The following is a 17,291-nucleotide window of genomic DNA, read 5'->3' on the forward strand; positions in this document are numbered from 1 at the left end:
ATTGCATGGAGTCAGTTGTCTTCTAACACTGGCCCCCTAGCATCTCCAGCCTCCTCTCAGGGCAGCATTCCAACTGGGTGCTGCACATCATTTGCAAGTGTCGGGGGAGAGGAGGGCAGAAGAGAGGTGTTTGGGGGTGTCCTTCAGCCTGGAATGCTTTTCTCTTTTTTTCTTTGAATGCCTAATGAACTTTTTATTTGTCCTTCCAGACACAGCCAGAAGCTGATCATAGTGATAAACTGAATATCACTCCACTTAGAATATCTACCCATTAAGTGTATTTGCCTACTAGAATTATATATTCACCTGTTCCTCACATGGTGAGTCTTTGAGAACAGGGCCATACATCTTATTTATCTTTCTCTTTGCAGCATTCGGCTTCCAAGAGATGAGGTTTGAATAGACAAGTTTTTTCATTAGTGAATATCTCATGGCATGTCTACCCTTGGATCAAAAGCCCTTAAGTGTTGGGAATTCCAGTCACAGCAATTGCTTTTGCTATGGAAGCTGACATACTTTTCTTCATTTTCTTGTCCATTGAACAAATATATTGCCAGCATCATCATGGTAATTTATATAGTGAGAGATAGTGGGTACTCACCAAGTATCAAAGCAGATTAATTTCTTAACCCCTAAGGAAGTATCAGTCAGTGTACCACCAAAACCACAATTTCTTTCCCTTTATTGAACATCTTTTCACTGTAGAAATTTTTAAATTTTTACTTTGTTTTAAAGAGAATTACCTTCACAGGAAGAAGAATGTATATCACTTCTGGGTAGCAAGAGGAGGTAAAAATACAGACAGATATGTAATTGCTTATTCATCTACACACTCTCTGTAGACAGGTACATAGTATTATGGTAACACCAGTTACCCCCAGGAGGAGTGCAGGAAAGTAAGAAGGAGACTTTTCCTTGCACCGTTTTGTATCTTTTGGGGTTGAACCATATAAATTATCTCACTTCCTTCCATACAAACAGAAGCCAATAATAATTTCATGCCGAACACTTTGAAGCCTTTGTTCAAGTGGCTTGTCATGGGGCTGTTACTGTCAAATTAACATGGTTGCAGGAAAATAGAGCTTAAGGACTTGGTCAGCAAGTGGCACTTGTGGACCGTGAGGGAGGAAGTTCAGCTCAGTGTATAACATCGCTTGGGTTTTACAATCATTTTCTATTTTTAAAATTCTTTTATTTTCTTCCCGATTCAATTAACAAGTTTTTATTTAGTGCCTACCCTCTGCCCAGTAGTGTCCTAGGAATTCTAGGAGATATAAAAGAAGCCTACATGAAACAGTTTTTAACGTTCTTGCCAAGTGTGGGGATCACTGTGGAATGGGGTGGCTAGCAAGTTGTGCTGGAAGCAGAGCCTTGAATTGAGGCTTGGAGAGCAACAGAAGGCTTAGACAAAGGGAAGGGGGGGGCGGAGGTGCTCTGGGCCAGGAGAAACGGTTTGATGGGGGCAGTAGGGGAGAAGAGGGGAATAAGGATGGTCATAAGAGGCTGAGGCCGATTTAGAAAGGCCCTAAAAGGTCAGGCAGAACAGCTTAGCCTTAGGGGTCCATTGGGAGTGATAAACCTCAAGGAGACGTAAGCCTGGTATTCACATGGAAAGAAGAGAGAGCACAAACCAGAGGCATGGAGACCGCCCTTGTTGCAGTAAGTCAGATGTAAAATGATGAGGGATGAAGGTTTGGATTAGAATGGGGGGGGGAGGGGGGCATTCAGGAACAGAGAGGAAAGAAAGCATTCATGAGATGTTTCAAAGGAGGAAGTGGCAGGCCTTGATGTTAGGCTGGAGATGGAGAAGACTCACACGTAATTTCAGTTTTTCTATATTGGGAAACCAGAGAGCCACTCATTTTCTCTTTTCTTCGCACACGAATTGACCCCCTCATGGTGTCCAGTTGAAATTCAATTATAAGCAGAATTGATTGATTTTCTTCCATATAGAAACACATGTAATCCTATTTGCCTTGAGCTCCATTACCCAAGCTGAGTCCTGCCTAGGGTTTGTTCTTCCATCGCACTCCTACTTCCAGGATGGCGCTTTCCACTTAGGCCTTGTTTGTCATGCGTATGTGCGGTGTGTAGGTTTATTACCCACTAGACTAGAAGTCCTTTGTGAGCAGGGACCATGAGTAAGTACTCACTAAGTGTCTGTTAACTGTTGAAGAAAATGAGATCTAAATGAAATGTAACATAAGAAAGCTTTCCAGAAACATATTTTTTTAAAAAATCATTTAAATAAAATTTACATAATAAAAATTTCTCTGCTCCAATCACTCAAACCATACGCCAGGGAAAGGCGAAACACCCTATTGTGATGGTGTTAGGGACACAATTTTATTCCTTGGCTTAAGTGTTGCCATGCAGTAATAAAAATAATAATGCAGTGTAATAATACCATGTAATAATAAAAATTGCTAATAGGCCTTAGAATGAAACATTTCACACAAGTTACTGGATAGTGATTATTATTATTATTATTTTCGGTATGTGGGCTTCTCACTGCTGCGGCCTCTCCCGCCGCGGAGCACAGGCCCTGGACGCACAGGCCCAACGGCCATGGCTCACGGGCCCAGCCGCTCCGCGCCATGCGTGATCCTCCCGGACCAGGGCACGAACCCGCGTCCCCTGCACCGGCAGGCGGACCCCCAACCACTGCGCCACCAGGGAAGCCCAGATAGTGATGATTATTATTATCATTTTACAGGAGATGAGCAGGCACAGAAAGGTTAAGAAACTCGCACACGGCGACCCAGCTAAGTAAGCGTTGGCGCTGAGATTTGAACCCAGACAATTTTGACTCTGGAGTTCCCCATCCTTAAGAGCTTTACTTTGTACTGCATTAAGCACACAGCTCTTTTGAAGACCTACAGGTTATTTGAGGCATAACCTTTTTCAGGGGAAGGGGACTTTGGCACCCTGTACTACCAATCAGTGTTTTTCCTTTTTTTATGGGCTATATCCTTAGACATAAGCATGGGAGGAAGAAATTGAATGTTTGAACTGTTTTCAGAAATGTATAAGAGTAAACGAACAACTCCAGCAATAATAGAATTTTACAGAACACCTAAGAACAACACGGGAATAAAACCCTTTACATGGCACCGAAATAATATCCCCCTCCTCTCATTTTTATTAAAAGCCTTGCTTTATTTGGAAACTCTTAAAATAAGTGGTCATAGGATTAAAAAAAGCCGCGGCGCGCCCCCTCCCCTGCGGCCGGGCGCAGCTGTCCGCGCCTCCCCCGCCCGCATTCCAACTCTCTGAGGTCACGGGCAGCCACCGCCTCCCCGGATCCGCCCGCCCGGCCCAGGGGGAGGGACGCCCGGCCCCGGCCGCTCCGCTGCTCCGGCCGCGCGTCCTGTGCCCGTCCGCCCGCCTTCCTGCTGTCCCGGCCCCCGGCCGGTTTCTTTGTGCGGCGCTGCCGGCCGGCGTGTCCCTTCTCCGGGCCTCTCCCCTCGCCGCGGCCGCCGCGGGACCCTGCGCGGGGGAATGCTCTGCGGGCCGAGTTCGGGGAGACAGGAAGTGAGGCGTGCGAGCCCCATGAGCGCGCCGCGGCGCGGGCTGGCGTGCGGGCGCGGCTGCGGCGGCCGCGCGGCGGGGCCCTGGGAGGCGGGCCGCTGAACTGGGCGCGCGGCCCCGAGGATGCGGGAGCGGGAGCAGGTGAGGGCGCGGGGCCCGGGCCGGCGGGCGGCGGGGGGCTGGCGGGCGGGCGCGGGGCCGAGCGCTGGCGTGTGTCCGCGAGCCGGGACCCCGGAGCGCGTCGGCCGGCCCCGGAGTCCTGGAGGATGGGTCCCAGCTCCCAGACCTGAGGCAGGAGCGTAACAAAGAAAAAAGTCTTCTTTTCCAAGTTCTCTCTGATCTACTTGAGTAATTTCTAAAGGGGTCTTGAACTTGTATTCTGAACTCCTCGGCTGATTGTAGCGGCTTAATTCTGGATCAGAGTTTTAAACGTTTTAGGCATATTTGTGCCTCTTAGAATATTAAGTGCGAGATTTGCTAGGTAACTTTGGCGAGAAGGCGAGTAGGGAAGGACTGTTTCGTGGTGATGACTTGTTTTGGTTTTGGAGTAAAGATTGTTTACTCTGGAAAAAAGAATTCTTGGGTCTGCAAATTCCGACTTGTGGTTTCTGCAAATCCTGATTAGATTGGCCGCTCTTGGCATGCCCGTCTTAATTTTCTTTTTTGCTGAGAAAGCCTTATAATAATATGCTCGCAAACACGTTCAAAACACTCCGTGTGCTCCAGGTGACAAGCGCTGTATGCCTAATGGTTGCTGACAGATTTTTTTTTTTTTTTTTCCTTCGGTACGCGGGCCTCTCACTGTTGTGGCCTCTCCCATTGCGGAGCACACGCGCCGGACGCTCAGGCTCAGCGGCCATGGCTCACGGGCTCAGTCGCTCCGAGGCATGTGGGATTTTCCCGGACCAGGGCACGAACCCGTGTCCCCTGCATCGGCAGGCGGACTCTCAACCACTGCGCCACCAGGGAAGCCCCAGATTTTTTTTTTTAAGTTTGGGATATGATAGATTTTTACTCTGAAAGTAGTTGTCTGCTGTTCCTAGCACATTTTATTCTCGAGTTCTACGCATAAATGTTTTGTTCAGGAGAAACATGCGTTTGATTTAATGCTATAGATCTATATATTATTCTAAAAATGTCATATACTCATTTAGTGATTGTTTTATTTGAAAGCATCATTAGCAGAATTACGTGTAGTGAGGACTTTAGCAACAAGGCGGGAAACTACAGGATTCAGAATTAAACTGTATTTGAGGAACTTCTGAAAGGTGATGTAAAAACATTAAAATGAATTCACAAATATCTCGGACTGCCTTTTGAAACCTTGAACAGAATTTAATATATACCTGTTTTTTATTTCATAACAAAGTGATTTTGTAGAGAAACAAAATATCTCCCAGTATTTTCCTTCAAAAGCTAATTATGAATTTTCTGTTTACTTTAGTAGTTAGATACGTTAGAATTCCAGATCCAACTACCTTTCAAATCGTTTCATATTATTTTACACCCGAAATAGACATCCCCCCAAAGCATCTTAAATTTCTACTCCTCTATCCAAACATTCATAACTTTATGACATCATTTGGTAGCAAATACTGCACATAACTGAAAATTAAATGTGTCAGTTGTTAATTTTGTAAATTATTAAGCAGAACATTATTTTTACACGTCTTAATTAACAAAAAGCAAGCTATTCTTATGGATAGATCTTGGGGAAAAAATGCATCTGATACACACACACACCCTTCAGCTTTTTCAATTACATTATAACATCTACCAAAATAAAAAAGAGAAAACATTGGCTTTTCTTTATCCTTGATGCAGTAAAACATTTGACACTCAGGGACAACTGAAAGTTTTACTCTGTTTGCTTCATCAGAGCTTAAGTTAATGATTAAGTTATATAGTGTAGTACCTACTGCCTACAAGGCATAGTTTTATATAGTGTAGTATCTACCGCCTTCAAGGCAGTGAAGAGAATACCATATTTGAACACCCCCCAATGCAAATTTTCATCTTTCCTCTGTACTTACTCTGTCCTCTTTCCAGTTATCACAATTTCTATGTAAAATTTAAATTCACCATCTAATCACTTGAAAGGGTATTTAGTATATATATGTATATATAATCTTTTAAAATTTATACACTCATAACTTATCAGGCAATTTTCTAGTTGAAAGCTTATTATTTAAAGTTCTCATTTCTTGATTTTTTTTTCTTTCATTTTGCCTCAGCTATCTATTTGGTTTATACCCTGACATAGAAAAGAGCATTGAAAACTGCAGGTGGAGCCCATGTCTTTTCGTAATATCTACTTTCTATTCCCCCCTTTAGTATGGTGCTTTTACCTTACAAAGGTACACAACAAATGTTAACACAATTCTTTATGTAGTTCTAGTTTTCTTTTTTTCCTCTGGCCTTCTTCCTCTATTCCTGGTTTTTAACTTTTATTTTTCTTACTACCTGGAGATAACCAGAGCTCAAAACCAAAACAAAATCCAAAAAACAAACAGAAAATCGTGGTTGGGTCCTTACTAGAGATACAGCCATGTATGTAATTATAGCATGCTTGTAATCTCCTTAAGAGCAAAGACGGCTTATTAGGACTCGTCTTAGATTTCTCTAAAGGGCCACTACACTGCCTTGTACTCAGAGACGCAATACACTTTTGTGGAATGGAATTATAAAATGTTAAGTTTGGCAAAGCCTAGTGTAATAGCTAAACTATATACTCTAGCTCTGCCACCCCCCAGCCCTGAGTGCCCATCACCTCTGGGGCTGACACGCAGTAGAAAAAGCAGAAAAGAGCAGAGGACTGGGAATGAGGAATCTGGGATCGGTTCCCAACTCAGCCCGTCCTAGTGTGAGGCTGAGAAAGCCGCTTCTCCCGAGGCCTGGGTTCTGTGTCCGCCAGATGAGAGGGTTGGGGCTGCCCTTGCCCCTCCGCGCGGTTCCCGGCCCAAGTTCAGGGTAACCAGCCGCGGCCGAGCCTTGCCAAACGATTCATCCTCGGGGGAAGCCTCTGTTCAGAAGATAACGGAGAGTGGGAACCGTCCCGGGATTCTGGAACTATCTGGGATTTTGTCGACTCGTTTAGGGGAACAAAAATCCAGCCAATGTAAAAGTTCCAAGCTGCCGCTCAAGGCCAGTTTGCTTCAGCCCAGGAGGTACCACCAACGGGTGTTGTTTAGAAAGTTTTAAGTCGCGTATTTTGGCGGAGGTCCTGAAGCTCCAAATCGGGATTCAAATGGACCCCACCCAAACCTCCCCCTCGCCTCTGGGGCTCTAGCCGGGTCCTTTAAGTGTTCCCTCCGGCATCAGCGGGAGCCTGTACTCTCCTAGAGCATCCGTCCGGAAACGCGGTCGCAGGCGGAGGGTTCCGGAGCCTCTGCGGCTGTGGGTTGCTCGGGCAACGTCGCCTGCTTTTCCGTGGGGGGGAGGACGAGGGAGGAGCCGGAGCTATCCCTAGTCTTCTTGGCCTCACGGGCTTGTTGAGCAGCGTCCTCCCCGCATTAACTCGGGAGGGCGTTTAAGGGCCTTGCCCCCCTCCTCTTCTGGGCTGCGGCCCCGCTTAGGTGAAGGCGCACCGCCTCTTTAGGCGTCCCCATCCGGAAAGGGGCCGGGGCCGGGACCAGGGCCACGCTTTTCAGAACTTCCACGCGTCTGGTAGTAATCCGATAACAAGCATTTGTAGGGTCTTTTATAATTTGTTTATAAATAAATCGATTTTGTGACGTAAATATTTATAAACCAGAGTTCTACAAATGCTTGTTAAGTGTTCACCTCGTTTGAACCTCACAGCTGCCCTGTGTTACAGGGGATTATTCCATTCGGGTTCAGGGTTAATTTGCCTAAGTGGGATTGAGACTTGAACGTAGCTCTTTTGGAGGTTTTTTGCAATTATCTCACTTAAGGACTAAAGAACCCTAACATTTGGAGTATCGGGGAGCCAAAAAGAGTTAACTATGAAAAAACAAAACTTATGTAAAATAGAAAGAGGACCGGTAATGCTAGCTACTAAATTTGGCGTTATAGTAGTGTCAGCCATTATCTCATTTAATCCTGAAGTTAGCCACACGTTGTCACTACTATCTGTGGGATTGAGTGAGGGGTGGAATCTGACCCAGGGCGTAACACAGCTCTGATGATAAACTTCCCCACTGCCTCCCAGATCCTGCTAATGCCTTATTTTTCCAGAAGAGAGGGAAAGCTTAGATACAGCTTTATTAATTTTTATTTTTGAAAACAAAGCCCAGATTTGCTATTGCCTATGTAACCGGTGTTCCTCTTTCCCCAGCACTGGCGTGGGTGCTCCCATCACCTGGTCTTTGGAGACTCAGTTGCTTTTTAATGGCGGCAGCAGCTGCTGGGTGAGCAGCCGGAGACTGTACAGTACTCCTCCCTTCAGGACAGGATTGCTTTCTCTCGCCATTACCACCACTGGATTGGTGGCGGTGCTTTTCCCTTTTCACCCCTCCAACTCTTGAAGGGAGAAGAAGATGCCACTGCCATTTGGATTGAAACTAAAACGCACCCGGCGCTACACGGTATCCAGCAAGAGCTGCCTGGTTGCCCGGATCCAGCTGCTCAACAATGAGTTTGTAGAGTTCACGCTGTCCGTGGAGAGCACTGGCCAGGAGAGCCTAGAGGCTGTGGCCCAGAGACTGGAGCTTCGGGAGGTAAGCCCCGGAAAAGGCTGCAGGCTTCTCTGGGCGGGCTTTGTTCCTTACTTTCCAGCTACTATCGTGCGCGCTGTCTTCTCAAAGTATGAGCCTGTAAGCCCTTCTCCCCACCAGGAAGGAATAATACAGAGCAAAGAGGTCTTTCCTTGGGTGTGCCCCGTAAGAGAATTACCAATGCCTGAGTTTTGAAAATGTTTATATGTTCCCCCAAAATGTTATCCAGAATGAGATAGGAATGCATTTTGGAATCTGAGTGAAGAAGCCATCTTGGAAATGGATCCTTTCAGCGCCCCCGCAGCCATCCAGCTGGCACTCAGCCAAGTCATTCCCAAATTCCTGACCCACAGAATTGTGAGCAAAATAAAATGGTTGTTTGAAGCCACGTTAAAAAAAAAAAAGGAATGCATTTTGGATTATCCAAGTAGTTCTGGTCTTCTGGTGTAATGCCACATGGGTTGTCCTGATCTAGTACAGTTTACTGACTTCATTCATTCATTCAACATTCATTGATTGTTTTGCACAGGCCAAGCCAAAATTCGAGAGACATATTGCCCCGGTTTGAATTCTGGTTTCTTCATCAATTAGTTGTTTAACATTACGTGAGTTATGTGACCTGTCTGAGCTCTGGTTCCTTCATCTGAACCATGGGATAACAGTGGTGCCTGTGGCTGTGATTTAATGTGCATGTAACGCCAAAGCTCTAATAACTATAGTCTGTTACAGTAATCATAGGGAAGTTTGCCCTGGAAAACCCCTAATCCAGGCTGTAGGAAGTTGTGAAGTCCTCAAGTACCCATACAGTGTCTTAAATTCAAAATGCTGTGTAAGGCCTGTGAAGAAAAGAGCTCTAATTAAACCCAGGTCCCTTCCAGTCTTCGGCTGCCTGGTTCTGGGGTAAGAGAAAGATGAAAAAACGGGTTATTTCACTTAAATGCCTATGTTGTAGCCTTGACTGGAAATCCTGCTAATGGTGTAGTTCATAAAAAGTCAGGAATAGATAAGCTGTGCCCCTGGTGAACATCCATTCATTTGATCGGTCTTTATTAAAGACTTATTAAGTGCCAAGCTCATACGTACTAGGAGCTCACCCTACTGTTGATACCAGTAAGAAAGCAGGCGTGATGCATGCGATGATGGGGGAAGTAGAGGGTGCTATAGACAGCAGGGAGAGGCAGCAAAGGGCAAAGCTTCCCAGGGCGAGTGATGTCTGAGCTGGGACCTGAAGGTGGGGCAGGGTGGGCCTCTCAAGGGCTGGAAAAGACTATGCAAAGGAACTGCACAAGGCCCAAGACACAGGCAGAGGAAAGGTTGTAGAGCAGGGGCCACCTCATGCGGGGTTCTTGTTAAAGGGTTTGGGCTTGTCCTGAAAGTAGTGGGGAAGTTAGTGAAGAGTTTTTAAATAGGCGTGTGGTGTGATTGTTTTTATGAAGCGTGAATCCTTTGGAGAATGACTAGAAAGGAATAGAGTTGCGGTTCAGATGGTAGTCACTTGGGTTTGGATGGGGCTGGAGAGAAGTGAGTGGCATCTGGAGATATTCAGGACCTACCTATCAAGTAATGGGGAGGCACTCGCCGGGGTCCAGGTGGATCCTAAGGTTACCAGTAAATGGTGGGGACTATATAGCTGAGGGAAGACACACAAAAGGAAGAGCAGGTTTGAGGGGAGCTGGGAGAGGCATGTGGTGAGTTCAGTTTCAGACGTACTGAGTTTGAGGTGCCAACTGGGGACGTTGAGCAGGTAGAGTATGTGCAGGTCTGGAGTGCAGGTGAGAGATCCAGGCTGGAGGAAAGAGATTTGGAGATCCTCAGCCTAGGCCAGTTAACCTGGGAGAGGGTATAAGAGAAGAAGACAATTTAGTATACTCCTTGGAGTTGAACAGAGGGAGAGCCTTAGAAGGAAACTAAAATGGAGCGGCCCAAGGAGAAAGTAAACCAGGAGCGCCGACCTCAGTGACTGGTCTTGCCTACTTGCATCCATTCCATCTTTTTTGCTTGCTTCACGCATTTTTCCTTTTTTCCTATTTTGGTTTCTTTTTCCTGTAATTTCTTCCTCATGCACCAGGTCTGCGTACAACCACTAGAGTCAACTGCTTGAGGAACTGTGGTTAATTTATTTTTGTACCCAAAGTACTACACGTGGAATGGGCTTAATAAATACAGGTTGAACTGAACCCACAGGCATTGCTTTGCTTCTCTGTTAGTCAAGAAGCCCAGAGAAATTGCCATCCCTTGTTTGAGGTTATCAGACTCAGGAACAAGCAGCTTCATACAGCTATGGGTATATAATGAGATGGATTTTTTTTTTTTTTTTTTTTTTTTTTTTTGCGGTACGCGGACCTCTCACTGCTGTGGCCTCTCCCGTTGCGGAGCACAGGCTCCGGACGCGCAGGCTCAGCGGCCATGGCTCACGGGCCCAGCCGCTCAGCGGCATGTGGGATCCTCCCGGACCAGGGCACGAACCCGCGTCCCCTGCATCGGCAGGCGGACCCGCAACCACTGCGCCACCAGGGAAGCCGAGACTGATTTTTAACAGAAGAGAAGAGTGCTCTAAATGGGAACAGGTGTGGTCTCTAGAAAATCTCTTGCCCCTGGACAGGCCGTCCCACTATTTCCAACATTTAAGGACAGTCATGGTTAGAAAGTTTGTATAGCAAACTTTTCAAAGCTCCAGAAGCTCTGCTCTGTAGCATGTAAACAGATGGCTTAGGCCCAGGCCTAATCTTGCCCAATGACTGTTTAGAAATCATCTGAGTCAGGGCAACACCTGTTCTTAGTTTGTGTCCATACATCACTTAGGAGATTCATACCAAGAGAGAGTGGTATGTTATCTTGCAGTGTTCTCCCGTCAAGAAAACTCAGAATTATCATAGCATGTAGATTTGGCTGCTAAGCTTTGCTATTGCCCAAATTTAAGCTGGGGGGAAAAATCTTTACTTTCCTTGCTTCGTTGAATAACATTTCACTTCTATTATGACAATTATAAGGGCCATACGATAATCCCATTGTAATGCTGTACCTGGCAGCTTCAACTATATGGGTAACATTTTATTGCTTAAGCTGAATGTGTGGTTAAATGAGGCTTGTCAGTCTTCATTGTTTTTTGACTGTGTGAGGTATTTGATAATACATTAAGGAACTACAAACAGAAAGGTTAATATATTTGTATCCAATATAGTTAACTTAGATTGTCAACTTTTTTCAAAACCCACCATATTTGCACTGTGGAAAGTGGCTTTTAAAAATGGGGGGAAAAATGATTGCTGCAGGAAAATACTGCTGGTCATTACAGCACCGTCCTCTCAGAGCTGTTGAAGTTCCTTGCATATCATTCATTGAGTTTCATAACACTTTTTCAAGAGAAGCTATGGGAGTCTTTACAGAATTTAAGGGGAATTAGAAAACTTTCTAATTTTGAAAGTATATGTTAGAGAGGGTTGATGGAGGTGGTGAGAGAGGAGTGTATCAGCTGGGCATAACTACTCCCATGGGCGGTGTGTCCTTGAAAGAATATCACAATCTAGAATGAGGTGGTCAGCCTTAAGAACCTGTTTCAGAGAGTAAGACCTGCGTTACCCCAGCTCCTTGAGAATTTGTAAAACCAGGTTGCAAGTTCAGTAATTTACGATGAGATTTGGAACTACCAGGGGCCCCAAGAATGTGTGCCCTCTGGCCAGGCCATGATCTCCCTTCAGGCAGGCCATGTGGAAGCTGGAGCAAACCAGAAATTGCTTGGTGAGCCTGGAATCAGAGAAGGGAAATTGCCCAGAAAACCTTCCATATCTTCATAAGGGGAGTAGTACTGCCTCACGGACCAGACAAGTTCCTCTGTGTATCATTTCTGGGCTGTGCTAGGGTGGGCACTGCCTCTACTGGCCTCTTGAGAAGGCTGTTTAATAGAGTGGTTAAGACATTTGCCAGTTGGATTAGAAACACCTGGGTTTGGATCCCAGCTGCCACTTACCAGTTGTGTGACATTGGGCACCTTACTTAATTCCCCAAGTCCAATGGTTTTTCATCTGTAAATTGGGGATGATAATAATGTCTATTTGACAGTGGTTGTGAGGATACAATCTTAAATGTAAAACATTTAATAGAGGACCTAGTATTTAGGAAACTCAGTAAGTGTTATTCTTCAGCACTGCTATTGTTATTTGTGACTCCCATTTCCACATTGTGGTGACTGACCTCTTCAAATTAACTCTTTTCTTGCTTTTGTAAATATCTTTGTTTCTTCCTTTTACTAAGAGATGAATACATGCTTGTTTTATAAGACGTTCTTATAGTACAAATAAGTACAGCAGCCACTGGTAATTGCACTTCTTACATTGCTAAACTTAAATTTCTAGTATATCATTGTAATTTAGCAGTCATATTTGAACCTCTATTTTCATGCCAGCTGAAATTAATTTGTACAATGTCACTGCCTCATTGCCCTCAAATAGAGCTTCAGTAAGTTTTTACTTCTCTGATAGGTTTTACTTCTCTGTTTCTTCCCTCTTGCCCTCAACCTAACCCCTAGGATTTAAACAAAAAAAAATTTTTTAATGAGATTTTGGATTAAGGCTTATATCTTTTCTTTAGGGTACGTCTTTTTCAAGAATTCTTTTAAAATCTTATATTACATTTGATAATCACATTTTAATCATGCTGTCATGGGTTTTAATTAGATTCATTGCAAAATATTATTTCTTATATATCTTAATCTTTATCTTAATGTCCTTATTCGGCTTAAATTTACATTTGGTTGGAGTTTTTATTTTAAGTTTTAAAATCTTCAGTTAGGAAACAGGGACATTTTAAAAATCCTCAAACCTTTTGGGAAATTCCCTGACCATCCAGTGGTTAGGACTGGGCGCTTTCACTGCGGTGACCTGGGTTCGATCCCTGGTCGGGGAACTAAGATCCTGTAAGCCATGTGGTGTGGCCAAAAAAAAAAAAATATCCTGGAAACCTTTTGAAGGTAACTTTATCGTGCTTCTGCTATGATATGATAACACACACATTATGTGTTAGTTTTATAACTTAAATTTTAGAGGGCAGTTTTCTTTCAGCTATTTCTGAGTGTTTTGTGTAGAGGGGAAGGAGGGTCCTTGTTGTCTGCATGTATGGCCTACATACATAACTTTTTCAAATAACAGGTTTGAAATTGAGATGGATCCTAAGCCACCCCTAAGATTACCTCCAAAGCATTTTTTTTTTTTTTTTTGCGATACGCGGGCCTCTCACTGTTGTGGCCTCTCACCGTTGTGGCCTCTCCCCTCGCGGAGCACAGGCTCCGGACTCGCAGGCTCAGCGGCCATGGCTCATGGGCCCAGCCGCTCCGTGGCATGTGGGATCTTCCCAGACCGGGGCATGAACCCGTGTCCCCTGCATCGGCAGGCAGACTCTCAACCCCTGCGCCACCATGGAAGCCCCCTCCAAGGCATTTTGATGAATAAGTTGAAAAGTCTAACAAAACTTACTTTGGCCTCTCATTTTAAAATTCTAATTATAGGCTTTGATATTTGGTTACTCTGTTGTGGTTTATCACAGATATTCAGAAAATGTTTTTAAAATTGTATTTGAAGTGCATCACACATATGTCAAGTTTTTATCCTTTGGAATGTAAACTCCATCAGAGCAGGACTGTGGTATCACCAGTGTCTGGAATAGTGCCTTGTACCTCATAGTACATGGTTGCTGAATCAGTGCCTACTTAGTTTAAAAATTAAGGTTCTTGTTTTGAATTTAGACTGATAAGCACAGACTGCAGTTCAGTTAAGTCAGCCTTTATTTGCTGTATGATTTTATTTCCTGGAGAGAATTGAACATTTACCAACTTTGAACAGAGGTAGAAAAGAACCTTTCTTCGTTAGATTTTCTTTTTCATTTTGGGCCTTCTTCTCAAATACCTAGAAAAAGGGTTTTAGAGACTCTCTGAGGTTAGATTGCTCTATCAGGGGAGTGTCAACTTCTCTGCTGAACTTTGAACAGGTTCTTATGTTTTCTGACAAATGGAGAAATTTTTTGGCTAAGGGATTTGTTGGAATAGAGAGGAATCATGCACTTAATACAAACCATTACTCTCAAGCACAACTTTAGAAAGTGTTCTTGGCCCTCAGAGTGTTTTATTTTAAATCAGTGTCTTAGGTATTCCAAATATCCACTGACCTATCTTGACTGTTATCTGAGCAGACCTCAAGAATTTCATGCACATTTCCTTCTGTACTAGCTGTTTTAATTTGGACTCTAAAAATAGCTGAAATATGTGTACGGTAAGAGTATAATACCTGCAAACTTTTTAACCTTTGGGCTGAGTAGTTATTCATTCAGGTATGTATGTTATAAAACAGGTAAGATTGACGTATAGACAAGGATCAGTAAATAGTTGAGTTAGATCTATTGGACCATTTGAAGCAAATGTAAATCTTAGATTGGCCTCTCTACCTAGATAAAGAAAGCTTTCCAAAGTCCAAACCTGATTATAAATGAGCAAGGATTTTTCTTGATTTTAGATTTTCTGTTATTTGTCTTACTTGGTCTAGATAATTAATAACTAGTCATATATATAAGTAGAGGGACTATACACATAAACATGGAGATATTATGCATTTTAGAATAATGTATTATCACACAAGTTATTATAGAATTTGGATACCTGTTTACTTAAAGAAATGGAATATTCAACCTTCACTTAATTTCTAATAAATTTAAGGGGTAATAGTCTGAGATGTTTTTCTCCCAGTGCTGGATTTTTCACCTAAGAGACATTGGAGATGTCCTTGAATCTCTGTCACCAATGATCTATCATAATAGTGTGGTCTCGAGAAGCCGGTAGGAGCCTGCGACGTTGTGCCGTTGTCTGAAGATTCTTCAATCACTATGTCAAGTGACACAGATGTTTCTCTTTCTTCATATGGTGAAGATTAGGGATCTAAATTTACCCTAAAAGCTAGAGAGGCACCATTTGTCCGCATTGGAATGGCAGGTTTTGCAGCAATCGTTGCATATGGATTATATAAATTGAAGAACAGGGGCAATACTAAAATGTCTGTTCACCTGATCCACATGCGTGTGGCAGCCCAAGGCTTTGTTGTGGGAGCAGTGACTCTTGGTATGGGCTATTCCATGTATCAAGAAATCTGGGCAGAACCTAAACCTTAGAAGAGGAGATGCTGTCTTGGTCTTGGTGGTGCTTGCTTTAGTTAGACATCTCATATTGAGGTTATATGTTTATGTTGAAAATAAATTCTGTGGGTCGGACAATAACATGGTAATTTGAATATTGGCTTCCTTTCTTGCAGGCTTGATTTGCCTAGTGGCTAGTTCACTAGCTAGGTCATTCAGGGGAGTCAGATGAGCACAAAAACATGTCACTTTTAAATGCACTTGATAGTGGTACAATGTCCACCTTCTTAAACTCTTCTGATAAAATTAGTTGTAAAGAGGACAACATGCCAAACCTGTAAATGCTCCCAGTTGCTGCAGACTGTCATATGCTTTTGATGTAATGTAGGAGTCCTATTTACCCCAGTTAATTTAACTCTTTCTGACTGCCTTGTGGACTGAGTACTGTTTTTAAGGTCTGGTTGGCTCTTGAAGAACCCTTTCAGAACAGTGCATGGAATACAACCTTATAAACCTCCCAGCAACTATGTGTGTGTTTTTAAACCAAACCTAAAGAGCTGGTAACAGCTGCTTTGAAGTAGTATCTGTTTCAGAATCATAGTTGTAAACATGAGAGTAACTTAACTGTAGATCCCCGTTTAGCTGTTTTGTAATTGCAGAATTATAGTTTGCTACTGTTATAGTAGAATAATTTTGAAATGGCATTTTGAAATAGAAGTGTGTATTTTAAGTGCTAATGCAAAGGTAAATGAAAAATACTTTTTAAATGTGTGCAGTCTGTTTATTTTCTCTGAAAGAATCATAAATGTTAAACTAAATAAATTGCCTGTAATGGAAGTGATTTATGAGCAAGTTGGTTTGGTCAGACATTATACCAACTTTGGTATACTACAGAATGCTTTGTTGTACTTGTGAAATTCTCTTGTCTAACCTGAATTTACATTCCATGGTGATAACATGGTAAATGTAGTGTTATTAAAGTAAGTGAACACACACACAAAAATAAATAAATAAAAAATAGTGTGGTCTCATGACCATATGGAATTGAGATGCATTTGCTCATATGGGGAGGTTTGTGAGTTGTTACAAAATGGCAGACATGGGGAACTGACGGTGTTTTAGGGGCTCTAAGTTCTGTCCATTGTTCTTGGCGTATATGGTTCCAGATCTAATTCCTTATAATGCTAGACGCTCTAACAGCTTTCTGCTGTCCTCCTCGCGGGTGGATGAACATTGTCATGCTGGAAGCTTGACCTGCCTTATCTCATTTAATCCTCACGATGAGTTGGGCATTGTTTTTCCATTTTAAAAGGAGGAAACAGAAGTTCTGAAAAATTGGGTGATTTGCTGTGCAAATCTGGGCAATCATACAGCAGAAGAGCCAGAATTTGAGTTTGTATCTGTCACTTCTGCTTGAACTTTAACTTTTAAAATTATAAATGACATGGACCCCTTTGAGACTATGATCAAAATGCAGAATTTTGCATACAACTTCACGTGGGTCTTGGATACACCCCTCTTTCAGTCGTCTATGAGCTCAGGCTGTGGGTACAGTGGGTACAGTTGACTGTGGGTACAGTCGTCTATGAGCTCAGGCTTTGTACTCATGCAAGAGGCAATCTTTCCCCTTCTCTCGGCTTAACAGGATCTTTCTTCCCTAATCTTTCTTTTCTCCAGAGTGAAGGTGGTGGTAGGATGGAAGATTTGTGAAAAATTCAAGACCTTCATATTTTTAAGAAAATAATTTGCCTCTGAAGTATCACTCCTCCCCCACTTCCCCTGCAAATGCCTGTTTTTTTTTTTGTTTTGGTTTTTTTTGCTGTATGTGGGCCTCTCACTGTTGTGGCCTCTCCCGTTGCGGAGCACAGGCTCCGGACGCGCAGGCCCAGCGGCCGTGGCTCACGGGCCCAGCCGCTCCGCGGCACGTGGGATCTCCCCGGACCAGGGCACGAACCCGTGTCCCCCGCATCG

At 43.6% G+C, this 17,291-nt stretch overlaps 1 protein-coding gene and 1 pseudogene across 4 annotated transcripts in view; both read left to right on the forward strand.

Moving 5' to 3' along the window:
- Positions 1 to 3,357: 3,357 nt before the first annotated feature.
- PTPN21 (protein tyrosine phosphatase non-receptor type 21) overlaps positions 3,358 to 17,291 on the forward strand; it is a 73,048-nt gene continuing 59,114 nt past the window's right edge. For all 4 annotated transcript variants that reach the window (XR_009518307.1, XR_009518308.1, XR_009518306.1 and 1 more), the window contains exons 1-2: positions 3,358 to 3,672; positions 7,829 to 8,210. Coding sequence is in view for 1 of the 4 variants with exons in the window: in XM_060004084.1 (XP_059860067.1) it covers positions 8,031 to 8,210 (180 nt within the window). In the remaining 3 variants the exon portion in view is untranslated. The remainder of the gene's footprint in view (positions 3,673 to 7,828; positions 8,211 to 17,291) is intronic.
- LOC132419454 (HIG1 domain family member 1A, mitochondrial pseudogene) lies at positions 15,075 to 16,752 on the forward strand (annotated as a pseudogene).

The sequence above is a fragment of the Delphinus delphis genome, chromosome 2 (assembly GCF_949987515.2).
Source record: "Delphinus delphis chromosome 2, mDelDel1.2, whole genome shotgun sequence".
Taxonomy (NCBI): domain Eukaryota; kingdom Metazoa; phylum Chordata; class Mammalia; order Artiodactyla; family Delphinidae; genus Delphinus; species Delphinus delphis.